Source organism: Mandrillus leucophaeus, unplaced genomic scaffold, assembly GCF_000951045.1.
Source record: "Mandrillus leucophaeus isolate KB7577 unplaced genomic scaffold, Mleu.le_1.0 Scaffold21, whole genome shotgun sequence".
Taxonomy (NCBI): Eukaryota; Metazoa; Chordata; class Mammalia; order Primates; family Cercopithecidae; genus Mandrillus; species Mandrillus leucophaeus.
The window spans coordinates 1,292,746-1,310,896 of record NW_012102143.1 but is presented as its reverse complement, the minus strand read 5'-3'; the positions used below and the strand labels follow the sequence as shown (position 1 = coordinate 1,310,896).

Here is an 18,151-nt window from a genome sequence, read left to right as displayed (position 1 = left end):
AGACCAGCCAAGACTCCGCCTCTATAAAAACTTTTTTAAAAATTAGCCATGCATGGTGGTATATGCTTGTAGTTCCAGCTACTCTGGAGGCTGAAGTGGGAGAATAGCTTGAGCCAAGGAGTTCTAGGCTGCAGTGAGCTATGATCACACCACTGCACTTCACTGCGGGCAACAGAGTGAGACCTGGACACAAACAAACAAACAAACAAACAAACAAAAAAACCACCCACAAATGCACATGGAATAATTCACCAAGACAAGCCATATACTGAACCAAAAGGGGTCAATACATTTTTAAAAATTGGGATCTTACAGATTATGTTCTCTGACTACAACATAAAACTAAGTTAGAACTAAATATAAGTAAGGGGCTAGGCACCATGGCTCACGCCTGTAATCCCAGAACTTTGGGAGACCAAGGAGGGCTGATTGCTTGAGTCTGGGAATTCAAGACCAGCCTGGGAAACATGGCAAAATCCTATGTCTTCAAAAAATACAAAAATTAACCAGGTGTAGTGGCATACATCTGTGGTCCCATCTAGTCAGGAGACTTAGGTGAGAGGATCACCTGAGCCCAGGGAGGTAAAGGCTGCAATGAGCTGTGACCATACCACTGTACTCCAGCCCAGATGACAGAGCGAGGCCCTGTCTCAAAAAAAAAAAAAAAAAAAAAAGAAAGAATATAAATAAGATTACCTGGAAAAGGCTCCTAAATACTTGGAAATTAAATAACCCATTCTCAAATAACTCATAAGCCAAAGTGGAAATTACAAAAAAAATTCAAAAGTACTTTAAACTAAATAATAAAAATGCAACATACTAAAAATGGTGACATGTAATTAAAGAAGTGCTCAGAAAGAAATGTTGCTTTACATGTATTTATTAAAAAGGAAGAAAGGTTTAAATTTTATTCTCTAAATTTTTGTCTTAAGAAACTAGAAAAAGACACGCAAATTCAACTCAAAGTAGAAGACAGAAAACAACTGTGTGGCAGGAATCAATGAAAAGATAAATAAGTAACAAAGTCAAAAGTTGGTTCTTTGTTCAATCTTTCAAAAGATTGATAAACGGAACACAAACTACCAATATGCAGAATAAAAGGAGGACTATTGCTACGGACCAAACAAACATAAAAAGAATAACAATGAATAAAACTGTGCTATTGAATTTGACAACTTTGTTAAAAGGACACAGATTACAAACACTGACAAGACAACCTGATTAGCCACATAATTCAAAGAAACTGAACTTTATAAAAAATCTCTCCACAAAGAAAACACTAAGCTCTGATGGTCTCAATGGTGAACTCTATCAAAAACAAGCAGGCCTCGAAGATACTGCAGGTTCAGTACCAGGCTACTGCAATAGAGTGAAGACTGCAATAAAGCAAGTTGTACGAAACTTTTGGTTTCCCGGTGCGTATAAATGTTTATACTCTAAAGTAGTCTATTAGGTGTTCAACCGCATTATGTCTTAAAAAATAATGTCTATACCTTGAAAATCCCTAGGATTTTCAAAATGATAAATGAGCACTGGCTTCAACTTAGTCACCAGCTGCATTAGCCCTTAACAAGAGAGTCAGCCTGTCCTTCCGAGGCTTGGAAACCAGGTACTAACTTCTCCTCTCTAGCTATGACAGTCCTAGATGATCTCTTCTTTTATTAGAAGGCTGTTTCACCTACATTGAAAATCTGTTGCTTAAAAAATGCAACAATCACCTGAGCTTTCAGAGAGTTGTATTCTTTTTTGATGGTCTTGGCTTGATGTTGACGGCTGCTGATCAGGGTGGTGGCTGCTGATCAGGGTGGTGGTTGCTGAAGGCTGGGATGACTGCAGCAATTTCTTAAAATAAGACATCAGTGAAGTTTGCTGCATTGACTGACTCTAATTTCTACGAAAGATTTCTCTGCAGTACGTGATGCTGTTTGATAGCATTTTATCTAGGGTAGAACTTCTTTCAAAATTGGAGTCAATCATATCCTTTGCCCACTTTTTGATGGGGTTGTTTTTTCTTGTAAATTTGTTTAAGTTCTTTGTAGGTTCTGGATATTAGCCCTTTGTCAGATGGGTAGACTGCAAAGATTTTCTACCATTCTGTAGGACACCTGTTCACTCTGATGATAGTTTCTTTAGCTGGGCAGAAGCTGTTTAATTAGAACTCGTTTGTCTATTTTGGCTTTTGTACACTTCTCAAAACAAGACATTTATGCAAAAGAAAAAATGCCCATTATCACTGATCATCACAGAAATGCAAATCAAAACCACAATGAGATACCATCTCATGCCAGTTAGAACGGCAATCATTAAAAAGTCAGGGAAACAACATGCTAGAGAGGATGTGGAGAAATAGGAACACTTTTACACTGCTGGTGGGAGTGTAAATTAGTTTAACCATTGTGGAAGACAGTGTGGCAATTCCTCAAGGATCCAGAACTAGAAATACTATTTGACCCAGTGATCCCATTACTGGGTATATACCCAAAGGATTATAAATCATGCTACTATAGAGACACATGCACACGTATGCTTATTGTGGCACTATTCACAATAGCAAAGACTTAGAACCAACCCAAATGTCCATCAATGACAGACTGGATTAAGAAAATGTGGTATATATACACCATAGAATACTATGCAGCCATAAAAAAGGATGAGTTCATGTCCTTTGCAGGGACATGGATGAAGCTGGAAATCATCATTCTAAGCAAACTGTCACAAGGACAGAAAACCAAACACCACATGTTCTCACTCACAGGTAGAAGTTGAACAATGACAACCCGTGGACACAGGGCAGGGAACATCACACACCAGGGCCTGTTGGGGGGTGGGGGGCTGGGGGAGGGATAGCATTAGGAGAAATACCTAATGTAAATCATGAGTTGATGGGTGCAGCAAACCAACGTGGCACATGTATACCCATGTAACAAATCTGCACATTATGCACATGTACACAAACTTAATTAAAAAAAAAAAACTGGAGTCAATCTCTCAAACCCTGTCACTGCTTTATCAACTAAGTTTATGTAACATTCTAAATCCTTTGTTGTCATTTCAACAATGTTCACGACATCTTCACCAGGTGTAGATGCCATCTTAAGAAACCACTTTCTTCGCTTATGGAAAGTAGTTGACTCCATAAGAAGCAACTGCTGACACATTCAAACTTTACCACGAGATTATAGCAATTCAGTCACATCTTCAGGCTCTACTTCTGATTCTAATTCTCTTGCTCTTTCCACCACATCTGCAGTTACTTCCTCCACTGAAGTCTTGAACCCCTCACGGTCATCCATGAGGGTGGGAATCAACTTTTTCCAAACTCCTGTTAATGTTGACATTTTGACTTCCTCTCATGAATCACTAATGTTCTTTAATGGCATCTGGAATGGTGAATCCTTTCCAGAAGGTTTTCAATTTACTTTGCCCAGATCCATCAGAGGAATCACTACCCATGGTACACAGAGCATTATTTCTTAAATAATGACACTTGAACATCAAAATTAATCCTTGATCCATAGGCTGCAGAATGAATATTGGCACGGATGAAAACAACATTAATTTCCTTGTACATCTCCATCAGAGCTCTTGGATGACTCGCGGCATTGTCAAAGAGCAGAAATATTTTGAAAGGAGCAGTAGGTCTTCAACGGTGAGTTTAAAATATTCAATATACCACACTGTAAACAGATGTGCTGTCATCCAGGCTTTGCTGTTCCATTTATACGGTACAGGCAGAGTAGGTTTAGTATAATTCTTAAGGACCCTAGGATTTTCAAATGGTAAATAAGCATGGGCTTCAACTTTAAGTCACCAGCTGCATTAGCCCCTAACAAGAGAGTCAGCCTGTCCTTTAAAGCTTTGAAGCCAGGCACTGACTTCTCCAATCTAGCTATGAAAGTCCTAGATAATATCTTCTTCTATTAGAAGGCTGTTTCATCTATACTGAAAATCTGTTGCTTAGTGCAGCCACCTTCATCAATGATCTTAAGTAGGGCTTCTGGATAACTTGCTGCAGCTTCTACATCAGCACTAGCTGCTTCACCTTGTGCTTTTATGTTATGGAAATGGCTTCTTTCCTTAAACTTCATGAACCAACCTCTGCTAGCTTCAAACTTTTCTTCTTCAGCTTCATCACCTCTCTTGGCTTTCACAGAATTGAAGAGAGTTTTAAGGCCTTGTTCTGGATCAGGCTTTGGCCTAAGGGAACATTGCAGCTGGTCTGATCTTCTATCCAGACCACTAAAACTACCTCATATCAGCAATAAGGCTGTTTCGCTTTCTTGTCATTCATGTGTTCACTGGAGTAGCACTTTTAATTTTCTTCAATAACTTTTCCTTTGCATTTACAACTTAGCTAACTGGCACAGGGGGTCCTAGCCTTTGGCCTATCTTGGTTTCTGACATGCCTTCCTCACTAAGCTGAATCATTTCTAGCATTCAATTTAAAGTGTGAGACATGACTCTTCCTTTCACTTGAACCCTTAGAGGCCACTATAGGGTTATTAATCAGTCTAATTTCAATAATGATGTGACTCAGTGAATAGGGAGGTCCAAGGAGAGGAAGAGAGACAGGGAATAGCCAGTCAGTAGTCAGAACATACACAATAGGTATGGATTAAGTTTGCTGCCTTATGTGGGCACAGTTCATGGCACTCCACAACAATTTCAATAATGACATCAAAACTCACTTATTACAGATTACCGTAACAGATATAACAGTAAAAAAAAATCTGAAACATTGCAAGAATTACCAAAGTGTCACACAGAGACAAAGTGAGCACACGCTGCTGGCCAACAGACTTGGTCGATGCAGGGCTGCCACAAGCCCTCCAATTTGTAATAAATGAAATATGTGCAAAGCACAAGAAAGTGAAGCACAACAAAATGAGGTATGCATGTATTCAATGAAGAAATAATTCTAATCTTATACAAACTTTTTCAGAAAACAATGAAAGTATCACATTCTAATTTAAGAGGCCAGTATAAACCTAACACCAAAAGGGGACAAAAGCATTACAAGAAAATTATAGGTCAGGCGTGGTGGCTCACTCCTCTAATCCCACCACTTTAGAAGGCCAAGACAAGAAAACTGCTGGAGTCCAGGAATTCAAGACCAGCCTGGGCAACACGGCAAGAAACCATATCTCCACGAAAAATAAAAAAATTAGCTAGGTGTGGTGGCATGCGCCTGTGGCCCAAGCTACTAAGGCAGCTGAGGTGGGAGGCTTGATTGAGCATGGGAGGTCGAGGCTGTAGTGAGCCAAGAAAAGAAAGGAAAAAGAGAAAGAAAATTATAGACCTCTCTCTCCCTCATGAACATAGATGTAAATATTCTTAACAAAACAGTACCAAATTAGGTTAACATATGTATCAAGTAGGGTGGTAATCCAGGAACACAAAGTTGGCTTAACCTTCAAAACTCAGTTATCGATAGTTATTAACTGTTATTAATATTAATTATTAATAATTCACTATATGAGCAGAATGAAAAAAGTAAATGATTATCAATCAATGCAGATAAAGCATTTTACAACCTCAATATCTATTCATTGAAAAACTTTCAGTAAACTAGGAGTGGAAAGAAACTTCTTCAGTTGGATAATGGATACCTATGAAAAACGATCAACATATTTAATGGTGAAATACTGGACATTTTCTCCCTAATACTGGAAATAAGGCTATTATCCATTTTAACCACTTCTATCCAAGGTTGGAAAGGAAGAATTAAAACTGCTCCCATTTATCAATAAGATTCCATAGAAAATCCTGAGGAATCAACAAAAGTACTATTAGAGGTAGTAAGTTGAGTTTCACAAAGTATCAGAATATAAGATCTATATATGAAAACCAATCAATTCCATTTCCATATAGAACTGGAAAATAAACAGTTCCCCCGCTGAGACGGAGTCTTGCCCTGTCGCCCAGGCTGGAATGCAGGGATGCCATCTCAGCTCACTGCAACCTCTGCCTCCCAGGTTCAAGCAATTCTCCTGCCTCAGCAACCCAAGTAACTGGGATTATAGGAGCGCAATACCACGCCCAGCTAATTTTTGTATTTTTAGTAGACACAGGGTTTCACCCTGTTGGCCAGGCTGGTCTCGAACTTCTGACCTCGTGATCCACCTGCCTTGGCCTCCCAAAGTGCTGGGATTACAGGCATGAGCCACCGCACCTGACCTGCGGGAAAATAAACTTTTAAAATTCCATTTATAATAGCAAAAAAGAAAAAACTCAATTTTTAAAAGATGTACATAACCTGTATAATGAAAACAAAATGGCACTGAGAAAAAAACAAGGAAAACATAAATAAATGGAAAGATATACCATGTTCATTGCCTGGAAGACTCAGTATATCTTAAAATGTGAATTCTCTTCAATTTAGATTCCACACAATCCAAATCATAATCACAGTAGGCTTTTACTTATACAGAAATTAAGAAGATAATTTTAAATTTTAATAGGAAGGGAAAAGATCTTAGTCAGCAGTCTTGAATAAAAAGGCAAAGCTCGAAGACATATTTGACTTACTTGTAGTTACTATAAAGCTACCGTAGTAATCAAATAGTGCATACTCGTTTAAGGACAGGCAAACTTATCAGTGGAACAAAAGGGAAGAGTCCAGTAAAAAAAAAAAAAAAAATTTTTATACAATTGACTTTGACAAAAGCACCAAAAATTCAATAGAAAAAGTAAAGACTTTGCAAAAACAGGCACTGGAACAACCCATACCTCATATCATACAGAAAAAACAATTCTAACTATTTGTAAAACCAAAACTATAAAGCTTTAAAAAAATACAGGAGATATTTTAATAATCTGTAGGCTGGCAAATAGTTCTTATATAGAAACAAAAAAACACTAATAAAAGACAAATGTAATAGGATTTCATCAAAATTAAAAATCTGTACTTATCAAAAGATCCCCTAGGAAAATAAATAGACATGCTATAGCCTGGAGGAAAGTATGCACAACATTTATCTAACAAAGGACATGTACTGAGAATATAAGGAATCCAAACCTAAAAGTAAGGGCTAAAAGTATACAACTTGTAAGAAAAAAATGGATAAATTGGACATTATTGGCCAGGTGCGGTGGCTCATGTCTGTACCCCAACACTTTAGGAGGCCAAGGTGAGAGATCACCTGAGGTTAGGAGGTCAAGACCAGCCTGGCCAACATAGCGAAACCCCATCTCTATCAAAAATACAAAAATTAACCGAGCGTGGCAGCACATGCCTGTAGTCCCAGCTACTCGGGAGGCTGAAGCAGAACTGCCTGAACCTGGGAGGCAGAGGCTACAGTGAGCCAAGATCGCACCACTGCGCTCCAGCCTAGGCAACAGAGCGAGACTGTGTCTTAAAATAAGAAAGTAAGTAAGTAAATAAAAAATAAAATAAAATAAAAAAGATAAATTGGACATCATTAAAGTGAAAAATTTACGTGTTTCAAAGAACACCGTCAAGAAAGCAAAAAGACACACCTGTAATCCCAGCATTTGGGAGGCCGAGGCAGGCAGATCATCTGAGGCCAGGAGTTGAGACCAGCCCGGCCAACAAGGCAAAACCCCGCCTCTACTAAAAATACAAAAAAATTAGCCGGATGTGGTGATGCTTGCCTGTAGTCCCAGGTACTTGGGAGGCTTAGACACAAGAATCGCTTGAGCTGGGGAGGTGGAGGTTGCAGTGAGCTGAGATGGCGCCACTGCACTCCAGCCTGGGCAACAGAGTGAGGCTTTTGATCTCCAAAAAAAAAAAAAAAAAAAAAAGGCAATAAGAGAATATAAAGCCCAGAAATAAATCTACACATTTATGCTCACTGACATAGATGCCAAAAACACACAATGGGGAAAGAACAGTCTCTTTAATAAATGGTGGTGGGAAAACTAGATATTCATAGGCAGAAGAATGAAATCAGAGCCTCATCTCATACCATACATGAAAATCATTACGTTAGAAATTATTGCTGGGTGATGGCCGGGCGCAGTGGCTCACGCCTGTAATCTCAGCACTTTGGGAGGCTGAGGCGGGCAGATCACGAGGTCAGGAGATTGAGATCATCCTGGCTAACAAGGTGAAACCCCGTCTCTACTAAAAATACAAAAAATTAGCCGGGAGAGGTGGTGGGCACCTGTAGTCCCAGCTACTTGGGAGGCTGAAGCAGGAGAATGGCATGAACCCAGGAGGTAGAGCTTGCAGTGAGCCGAGATCACGCCACTGCACTCCAGCCTGGGCCACAAAGTGAGACTTGTCTCAGGAAAAAAAAAAAAAAAAAAGAAAAAGAAAAAGAAATTATTGCTGGGTGATTTATGGGAATTTGTTGTACTACTATTCTGCTTCAGTCTGAAACTTGCTTTAAAAAAAACCATGTATTTTACAACATTTCCACTATATAGTTTAGCAAAAACCAGAAAGATAAGACAAATTTTATTTTTCCTCTAGAAAACAGATTTTCATTTGAAGAAATTTAGACAGAAGTAGTAAGACCCAGTTAGGTTTCTTTTGGTAATTTTCAGCAACCTGAAAAAATTTTAGATAGGCTATCTTAATGTCCTAATATTTTCTAAATCACCAATTCCCAGCTTCAAAGGAACAATTAGAAGAGAAAACCATCTGGTCACCTGTTTGCGTAACAATTCTTCCTGCTTCCGCCTTTCTTCCTCTTCTCTTCTCCTCTCTTCCAGTCTTCTAAGAGCTTCTTCTTGCTGCTGTCTTTCTTCCTCTTCTCGCTGTCGCCTTAATGCAATTTCTTGCTCCCGCTGGCGACGCAGAGCCTCTTCCTAAGGAAAAAAGATGGAGGGTGGGGGGTGGGGGAGGGACTCAGGTCTATCATTCAATTTATTATGTCATATTTGGAAAGTAATAGGCTATGTGCTGCTAAGACTCTGTTAAACAGTAAACATAAAAGTAATCATGATCTAGAGTAAAAAGCATACATGTAAATTGGGGAACTGGACACATTACAATAAAAAGAAAATTGAATTTAAAATATTAGTAGTTAAATTACAATAAACTGTGAAGTCTATCCTGGTTTCTGTATTAGCCACATCATTTACTGATTAACCCTATAAAGAGCTACATTAGAATTAAAGCTTTGGTTTCTCCTTTGGTATTTTTAATCCCTATTTTTTTTAATCAACTGGGAACTTAAGGCATAGAGTGGGCAAATCAACATGGCCACCAAAAATTTTGGTGTAAGATAAATTCTCCCAGTCAGAAGTACTGAGTAAAGCCATGTGTCCCAGAACATGTTCTGAAGATCAAAAGTTCCACCAATACTATTAAGTATTACACAGAAAGAGGTCCCATTGTTGAGGACCATTTATGGAAAACTGAGCAACACAGAATTAAACATACTTCTTTACTGCAATACTCTTTAGAGCCTCTATATGCTGCGGTATAGTGTGACGCTAAGAATTAACAGTAGTTCTCATTTCATCTCAGCATGGATCTTTTTTGTTTTTCACAGAGCACCTCTTGGGGCCAAAAAGTAGGAAACAAGTGGTAAAGGCTAGACTGTGGGGCTATTAAGAGAGTGGATCCTTTCAAGCGAAGTCTAGGAAAACCCCAATGGAAAAATGAGCCAAGCACATGAATGGTGAATTCCCGACCAAAAAAAAAAAAAACCAAAAAACATTAAAAGTGTTATGCCTCACTGGTTATAAATCCTTAAGCAAAGACTTAGCTACAAGGACTTTCATTCAAACACTTATCTAACAGTGAAGAACTAGAAACCACCCTCATGTCCAACAATAGGGAACTGGTTAACTTATTATAATTTACTTATAAAATGAAATTTAATACAGCTAGCAAATATGATGATGTAGATTTTTAGATACACATTTGACATGGAAATATGACATAATTCATGTCAAAAGGAGGGTTATAAAACGTAAGTACAAATAATATATACCTCCAGCCTGGGTGACAGAGTGAGACTCTGTCTCCAAAAAAATAAAAAGAAGAAACCAAAAAGAGAATACAAAGCCCAGAAATAAATCCACACACTTATACTCAATTGATTTTTGACACAGATGCCACAAACACACAATGGGGGAAAGGACAGTCTCTTTAACAAACGGTGGTGGGAAAACTGGATATCCACAGGCAGAAGAATGAAATCAGACTCTCATCTCACACCATATACAAAAATCATTACATTCAAAATTATTGCTGGGTGATTTCTGTCTAAATTTCTTCAAATGAAAACCTGCTTTCTAGGGGAAAAATAAAACGTGTCTTATCTTTCTGGTTTTTGCTCAGTTATACAGGGAAAACGTTGTAAAGCAAATATATGTGTAGAGGTTTTTTTGCTCCCTATTTAGAAACACTAAAATAGAGAGAAGAGGTTCATTAAGGGAAAGAATAAAGAGAAGGTAGAGGTCTTAGTCAAAGATACTTTTTTAAAGTACATTTGAATGGTCAATAAGCATGTGAAAAGATGCCCAACAACACTAATCATTAGAGAAATGTAAATCAAAACCACAATGAAATACCACTTCATACCCATTTAAAAAAGTTATTATCAAAAAGAAACAAAGCAAAACCAAAAAAATAAAACAAAATAACAAATGTTGGTGAGAATGTGGAGACAGTGGAATTGCTGTGCATTGCCAGTAGGAATATAAAGTGGTGCATCAGCTGTGGGAAACAATATGGCAGTTCTTAAAAAAATTCAAAAGAGAATGACCATACGATCCAGCAATTCCACTTCTAGGTATATATGCAAAAGTGTTGAAAGCAAGGACTCAAACAGATATCTATACACCCATGTTCACAGCAGCATTATTCACAACAGCTAAAACGTGGAAGTCATCTAAATGTCCATCAACAGAGGAATGGATAAACACACAACGGAATATTATTCAACCTTTAGAAGGAAGGAAATTCTGATACACGCTGCAACATGAATAAACCTTAAGTGAAATAAGCCCAACACAAAAGGACAAATATTGTATAATTCTACTTACATAAGAAATTGATTTAGCTTAAATTTACAGACACAGAAAGAAGAATGGTGGTTACTAGGAGCTATGAGATGGAGGGAGTGGGGCTCCTTGTTTAATGGGTATGTAGTTTGCAAAACTGGAGAAGTTCTACAGACATGTTTGTGAGGGTTGCACAGCAATATGAATGAATATACTTGACACCACTGAAAGTACACTTAAAACGGTAAATTTTATGTTATGTATATGTTAGCACAATTTTTTTAAAGCCCATGTAACTTTTAAATTTTGACATTTAATGCTGCACATCAAAGTTACTTTCTCATTGTTTTTAGACAGAAGGACAGAACTTCTGAAATCTAACTGGTTTATAAAACCCTAGGAAATATGCAAAGCAAATCAATTCCAGTGGTTTACTAGGACTGACATCCCTACAGTGGGTTGGTGGAAAATAGAGATTCTTTCCAAAGGTGAGTGAGTATTCTAAGGTTCTAATCCCAATCCTATGGCCTTCAGGAGTATCTGTGAAATGATGAAAGGCGGCAGCCTGAAAGCCCTCATCAAGCACTAATCCTATGATCAGAGTCCCCAGACATATACCTGTTTCCTTCGGGCAAGTTCTTCTTCCTCTCGCCTTTTCCTTTCTTCTTCCTGCTGTCGCCGAAGAATTTCCTCCTGTTGTCTTCGGAGTTCTTCTTGTCTCTTTCGCTCTTCCTCTTCCCGTTTCGCCCTCATTTCTGCCTCTCTTCTTTCTTGCTCTAGCTGTGAGTACACAAGAGTGTTCTTAGAAACTTGAAACTAAGCACAGGAACACTCCAAAAGCACTGACCAGTAATATTCGCTCATTCAATCAGCTGCTTGTACTGTACTGCAACCAGGTGATCCAAAAGATCAATAGATAAACAAAATATGTTATATACATACAATGGAATATTAATATTATTCAACCTTTAAAAGGAAGGAAATTCTGACATATGCTACAACATGAACACCCTATAACAACTCTAAGCTGTGACACATCACAGTAATTAGAAGAATTTTATGAGTGTCTCAATTGAACGCACTTTCCTCCCACCTGTACTTGCCTCCACACTCCACATTACCATTTTACCACACAAGAGAGTAACATCAGAATGCTCTTGGATGGTACTTCTTTACTCATCCCTACAAATCATTTTCTGATTGAACATTTAACAGTGTGGCTGTAATGTTTTAACAGCAATGTTGCATGAACCTTTCCACATTCTGGGCACTCTAAGGGGGCTGTCACAACCTCAGGGGATAAGAATGCATTAAGAATAAAACAGCAACAACACTCTCTTGCATATATGAGAACCTAGAAATCATTACAATGACACTAGGTATTGATGTAGACATTCTTTTCTGTCAAGTACTAAAACCAAAATTCAAGATTTAGTTCCTCCAAAAAATGTGAATGGAACACACAATCTAATGTTGATGTTGGGCTTTTTGTCTGCTACATCTGTGGATACTAAGAAATATAAACAAATACCACTATAAAGATTCAATGGGAGAACTCAAGCCACATATCACGAGCCTCATAAATAATGTAGTGGATATTTTCTCACATTCTTGTTACTTATAACGAATGTTCATACCATGAATAACGTAACTAAAATATGTATGTGTCTATAATCAACAATGTGCCAACTAATCAAACCAAACATATTAATTTAAATTCTGTTTTGAGTTTTGTTTTTTTTTTTTTGGGAGAAGAGGGCACAGTAAAGATACAGTATGAATGTACTTACAACAGCTAAGCAGCAGTAAACTGAAAGTAAAAAGTAAAAACTATAGCTAGCTAGAGAGATGAATAAACAGCAATGTTCATGTCCTGTAGCCAGATGACAATGCACTGTTGTAGAAGAATGAGTTTCAGACCTTTGCAGCTTTGGCCTTCTCTAGCTGCTGAAGCTGTTCCAGGGCAGGGCCTGGTGTCGTGGTGTCCAGAGGAAGATCCCATACACTACCACCTTCCCAAACTGTAAGACAACAAAAGAAAGAACGAGGGATGACAGAGCTTACACACATGGTGACATATCCATAGAAATCATGAAAAAAGCTGCTTCCCTGTGCCTAAATGAGCTCCACCAAACACATCTGTTTTGCCTCTGAGTAGACTGAACTGCCAATGGACTCTAGTTTCTATGAATATCCTTCAACACATCTAGAATGAAGGGAAGTACCAGGCATTTATTGGGGAATTAACTGCATCCTTACAAAGCTCTATAAGGTTTCTATTCATACCCTCATTTTTACAGATGAACAAACTAAGGGTCAGAAGTAGTTTCTAACACTCCCAAGGGCACATGGCAAGCATGTGGCCATGCCAGGATTTAAATCCCAATGTATTAGACTCCACATAGATTTCCAGTAACCATACAGCCTCTTACTGCACACCAACTAGAGAGAAGTAGGTGGTTGCACAATATTGTGAATGCCACTCAAGTGTTCACTTTAAAATGGTTAATTTTGTGTTAAGTGAATTTCATCTCAATAAAGAGAGAGTGAAAGTAAGCATTACAGCTGGAGCTGTGGAGACCTCTGGAAAGGCCAGGCAGGTCTTACAAGTGAGACCTGGTCCTGCTAACCTGAAGGGCACTGCAAGATCACATTTGGAAGTAAACAGATAATGGCTTAAAGTTTGCTAGCACCATTTTTCAGCATTCTCTGTCTTCTACATTCCTACCATAGTCTAATTATACACTATCAAATACTGTCTGTATGAAACCAATGGACTACTTTTAAAGGACCTTGACTGCATATAAATCCAAAGAGAGAAATAGTTTAATACAGTACTTAAAAGTTTCCAAAACACTGCAGAATATAGGTTGAGTATCCATTACCTAAAATGTTTGGGACCAGAAGCATTTCAAATTTTGGATTTTTTCAGATTTTGAAATATTTGTATATACATAATGAGCTATCTCTGAGATGAGATCCAACAAAAAATTCATTAATCTTTCATATACACTTTGTAGACACAGCCTGAAGGTACTTTTTTTTTTTTTTTTTTGAGATGGAGTCGCACTCTGTCACCCCAGCTGGAGTGCAGTGGTGCGATCTCGGCTCACTGCAACCTCCGCCAGGGTTCAAGCGATTCTCCTGCCTCAGCCTCCGGAGTAGCTGGGATTATAGGCGCCCGCCACCACGCCTGGCTAATTTTTTTTTATTTTTAGTAGAGACGGGGTTTCACCATCTTGGCCAGGCTGGTCTTGAACTTCTGACCTCGTAATCCACCTGTCTCGGCCTCCCAAAGTGCTGGGATTGCAGGCATGAGCCACTGTGCCCAGTCAGCCTGAAGGTAGTTTAATGCAACATTTTAAAATAATTTGGGGCATGAAAAAAATGTTTGTGTTAAGTATTTATGTGTAAAATTGTCCAATCGTGGACTGGGCACCATGTCTCATGCTTGTAATCCTAGTAGTTTGGGAGGCCGAGGCGGGCGGATCACTTGAGGCCAGGAATTTGAGATCAGCCTGGCCAATGTGGTGAAACCTCATCTCTACTAAAACTACAAAAATTAGCCAAGCGTGGTGGTAGGTGCCTGTAATCCCAGCTACTTGGGAGGCTGAGGCAAGGGAACCTCTTGAACCCAGGAGGCAGAGGTTGCAGTGAGCCGAGATTGCGCCACTACATGCCAGCCTCGGCAACACAGCAATACTGTCTAAAAAAAAAAAAAAAATTCCACTTGTGAAATCATGTCAATGCTCAAAAAGTTTTAGATTTTGAAGCATTTTGGATTGTGGACTTTTGGATTAGGGATGGGTGCTCAACCTCTATTCTTAACATCCTAACTATAAATGGCTACCAAGAAAAAATAAGGTACAAACAGCAAGGAAAGTTGATAAGGGAAGACAATCATCCTTCTGCAAAAATCTGCAGGGTCAATGTTAACAACAGAACCATGACCTGAATGGCTCAACAGCTCTAGAAAAACTCCACCAAGGCCTATAATTCTTGAGGATCTTCAACACCAACTATAATCTCTTGAAAGGACTACCCATGGATCAAACTATCCATCTCTGCAGGTATTCAGACCATAAGAAACAGAGGTGCTCGGCTGGGCGCAGTGGCTCACATCTGTAATCCCAGCACTTTCGGAGGCCAAGGTGGGCGGATCATTTGAGGTCACTTTGAAACCAGACTGGCCACAAAGGTGAAATCCTGTCTCTACTAAAAATACAAAAATTAGTCAGGGGTGATAGTGTACACCTGTAAGTAATCCCAGCTACTTAGGAGGCTGAGGCAGGAGAATTGCTTGAACCCAGGAAGTGGAGGTTGCAGTAAGCTGAGAACGCATCACTGCACTCCAGCCTGGGCGACAGTGCAAGAGTCTGTCTCGGGGAAAAAAAAAAGAAAGAAAAACAGCAGTCCTCCACCAATACCAAGACTTAAAAAAATCTCAACCCCAAATTTTCTAATTCGATGTAAAAAGATAAAAGTGAGAAAAGGTGCTCAATTCATAGCAGGTTTTTCTTTTCCCAAAATTTCTGGGTACCTAGAGTGTTTGTTAACATCAATTCTTTTTTTTTTTTTTTTTTTTTTTTTTTTTTTTTTACTTTCTTAGAGACAGAGCCTTGTTCTGTTGCCAAGGCTAAAAAGGCTTGGCATGATCATAGCTCACTGCAGCCTGGAACTCCTGGGCTCAAGCAATCCTCCACCTCAGCCTCTTGAGTAGCTAGCACTACAGGCACACACCACCATGCCTAGCTTGTGTTAATTTCTAACTCAAGAGAATAGATTATCACTACTTATGTTTTTAGGTACGCTTTTTTCCCCCATCTGGCTAAAAAGATCGAAAATAATTTAAACGATTTTTCCACACTGATCACAAGAACATAAAAGAGACGCTGACTCAAAAAAAAAAAAAAAAAAAAATCCACTAAATAAATTCAAACAAATCCTTAAAAGTGTATTTTCAGTAACACCTTCAATATTGCCTGGATCTAGTAAAAAATGAACCTTTTTGTTAACATCAAATACAAATGGATTCAGAAACCTAATATATGTTTTAAGAATTGAATTGTAAAATTATTAATAATATCTAAATCCTCAGAGTGGTACTAAAGGTTAATCTAAGTTTTTACCTGTAGGCTGTGAAGCTGTTGGCTGAAGCTCCCAGATAGAGCCAGTATCTGGCACCGACACAGACCTAGTTACTGAGGGAATGATGTTCTGATCAGATATTCTGCAAAAGGGAAATAAAAAATTAACTTGTTCTTATCATTTGCAAAAAAAAAAAAAGAAAAGAGGAAGAGGAATTTCTAGATTATATGCAGGTTCTCCGGGTTATCTGGCTAGAAAACGCCTTCACTCTTTTACTAAAACCTAACACTACACCAAAGCAATTTAGAGTGGAACAAAGAGAAGGGCACAATGATCACACTTCTGGAATCCTCTATGGTAATACTAACTTCAAAATGATGGATATACCTACTATATATTCATATCTTAAAGATATGTATACCTTAAAGATACTGTATATCCATATCTTAAAAAAAAAACCAAATCATCTCAATAGAAGTCACAGAGACAGCATATTATAATGAAAAACTCAATGCACTTTAAGATAAAAGGTCTGCATTTTAGCCTGAGTTTCCTGTGTGTTATATTAATCAAGTCCTATAACCAACCTCTCAGAGTCCCAGTTTGCCCATCCATAAAATGGAGCTCCTACCACGTAAACTGCCTACCTCACAGGATGTGTTAAGGCTCAAAAGAAATACAAACAGTTTTGGCTGAATGAGACAATAAGAATTTTAAGAGCAGTGACTGATACTTGTTCAGGAGAAATATTACTCTGAATGATAATCTGAAACAGCAGAAATTTCTTCTAGACTTCTAGCATAATTTCCTTTTCCTTAGACCTACCTTAATGGCTTTTGAGTTCTAGAAAATTAAAACCTTGTGTGGTGTGGCTAATACTTTGAGATACTATGGGTAAAAGTGAAACTAAAATCCTAGGCTACAGTTTTTCTGTTGCAGGTTCCATAAGATGACACTGTTTCTCAAGTGTGCCCATTACTCTTAGGTCTTTTGATTAATCAAAATTTATCTCTATGAGTAAAATACCAAATAAACGCTTATCTCTACCTGAAATATTTTTTTAAAATGTATTGTTTTTACATACAACATGCAGGTATGTGTTGGGAGTGTTTCGGTCCCAGAAATCACACACTATACCAGAATTTCTCCTTTCTTCTCTTTCTTTCACAACACATGCACCCAATATGACACATAATGGAATGACCACCAACCTCATCTTCAGGGCCTGAAACTGCTGAAGAAGAAGTGCCAACTGCTGTTGCTGCTGGGAAGACAGGGCTGCTTTCTGCTGTTGGGCCAAAACCTGTGCATATTGTTGTCTTCAAAAAGTAAAAAAAGGTATAATCTGTCAATCCACATTTAGTTCACATGGCTGAGATGTTGAAAGACAAAGTTCAATTCAAAGCCCCCCGCCCACCGCCCCCGGAAACATTATTAGAAATAGCTATCAAATATATTTTATAATTCTTCATTATAACAGACATATAGAAATGCTTCATTCTAGAAAGAACTGAACTCATAGATGGCATGTTTCCAGGTGAAAGAGGATAGCAAAAAAATTCACAATTCAGTGCAAAGTGGTCTATTCAGAGAAAATATTTTAAAAATCACAAATGTCAAAAACTGGTAAACTCCAAAGATAACCTTTTATCAGAAACCAAGTGAAAAATAAAAGATTCAAATTAGTAGCTTTTTCCATACAATGCACCCTTTGCAAAAAATGTAACACTTCTATAAAAATTCACACACTGATAGTCTTCACCTTGGAAAAATTTAGGTAATTTTTCTTCACTAGATCAGGGTTAAACTTTTGTAATGGGCCAGAAAGTAAATAGTTTCATCGCTGCAGGTCATATACTGTCTGTTGCAACTACTCAATTCTACCATCGTAAGGCAAAAGCAGCAATACACATCCCACAAACCAAAAGGTGTGTCTGCTTCCCTAACACTTTGCTTATAAAAATACAGAGCAGGCCAGATTTAGCCCAAAGGTCAGACTTTGCCAACCTCTGCACCACGTAACTGCAAGTCTCATTTCTTCTACAAAAGGGATACAACAAAACCTGACTGACTTTGCTGTCATTCCACACCACTCCTAAAAGAATTAACCTTAACTTCTTTCCCACCCTCTCGCTTATAT

General features: G+C 38.3%; 1 protein-coding gene across 4 annotated transcripts in view; it reads right to left on the bottom strand.

Moving 5' to 3' along the window:
• The window catches only part of GIGYF2 (GRB10 interacting GYF protein 2), a 177,152-nt gene that overhangs the window by 29,698 nt on the left and 129,303 nt on the right, over nucleotides 1–18,151 (bottom strand). For all 4 annotated transcript variants that reach the window (XM_011980239.1, XM_011980241.1, XM_011980238.1 and 1 more), the window contains 5 exons: nucleotides 17,223–17,330; nucleotides 16,053–16,153; nucleotides 12,844–12,944; nucleotides 11,542–11,703; nucleotides 8,617–8,775 (listed from right to left, as the gene is read on the bottom strand). In XM_011980239.1, the coding sequence (XP_011835629.1) occupies nucleotides 8,617–8,775; nucleotides 11,542–11,703; nucleotides 12,844–12,944; nucleotides 16,053–16,153; nucleotides 17,223–17,330 (631 nt within the window). The remainder of the gene's footprint in view (nucleotides 1–8,616; nucleotides 8,776–11,541; nucleotides 11,704–12,843; nucleotides 12,945–16,052; nucleotides 16,154–17,222; nucleotides 17,331–18,151) is intronic.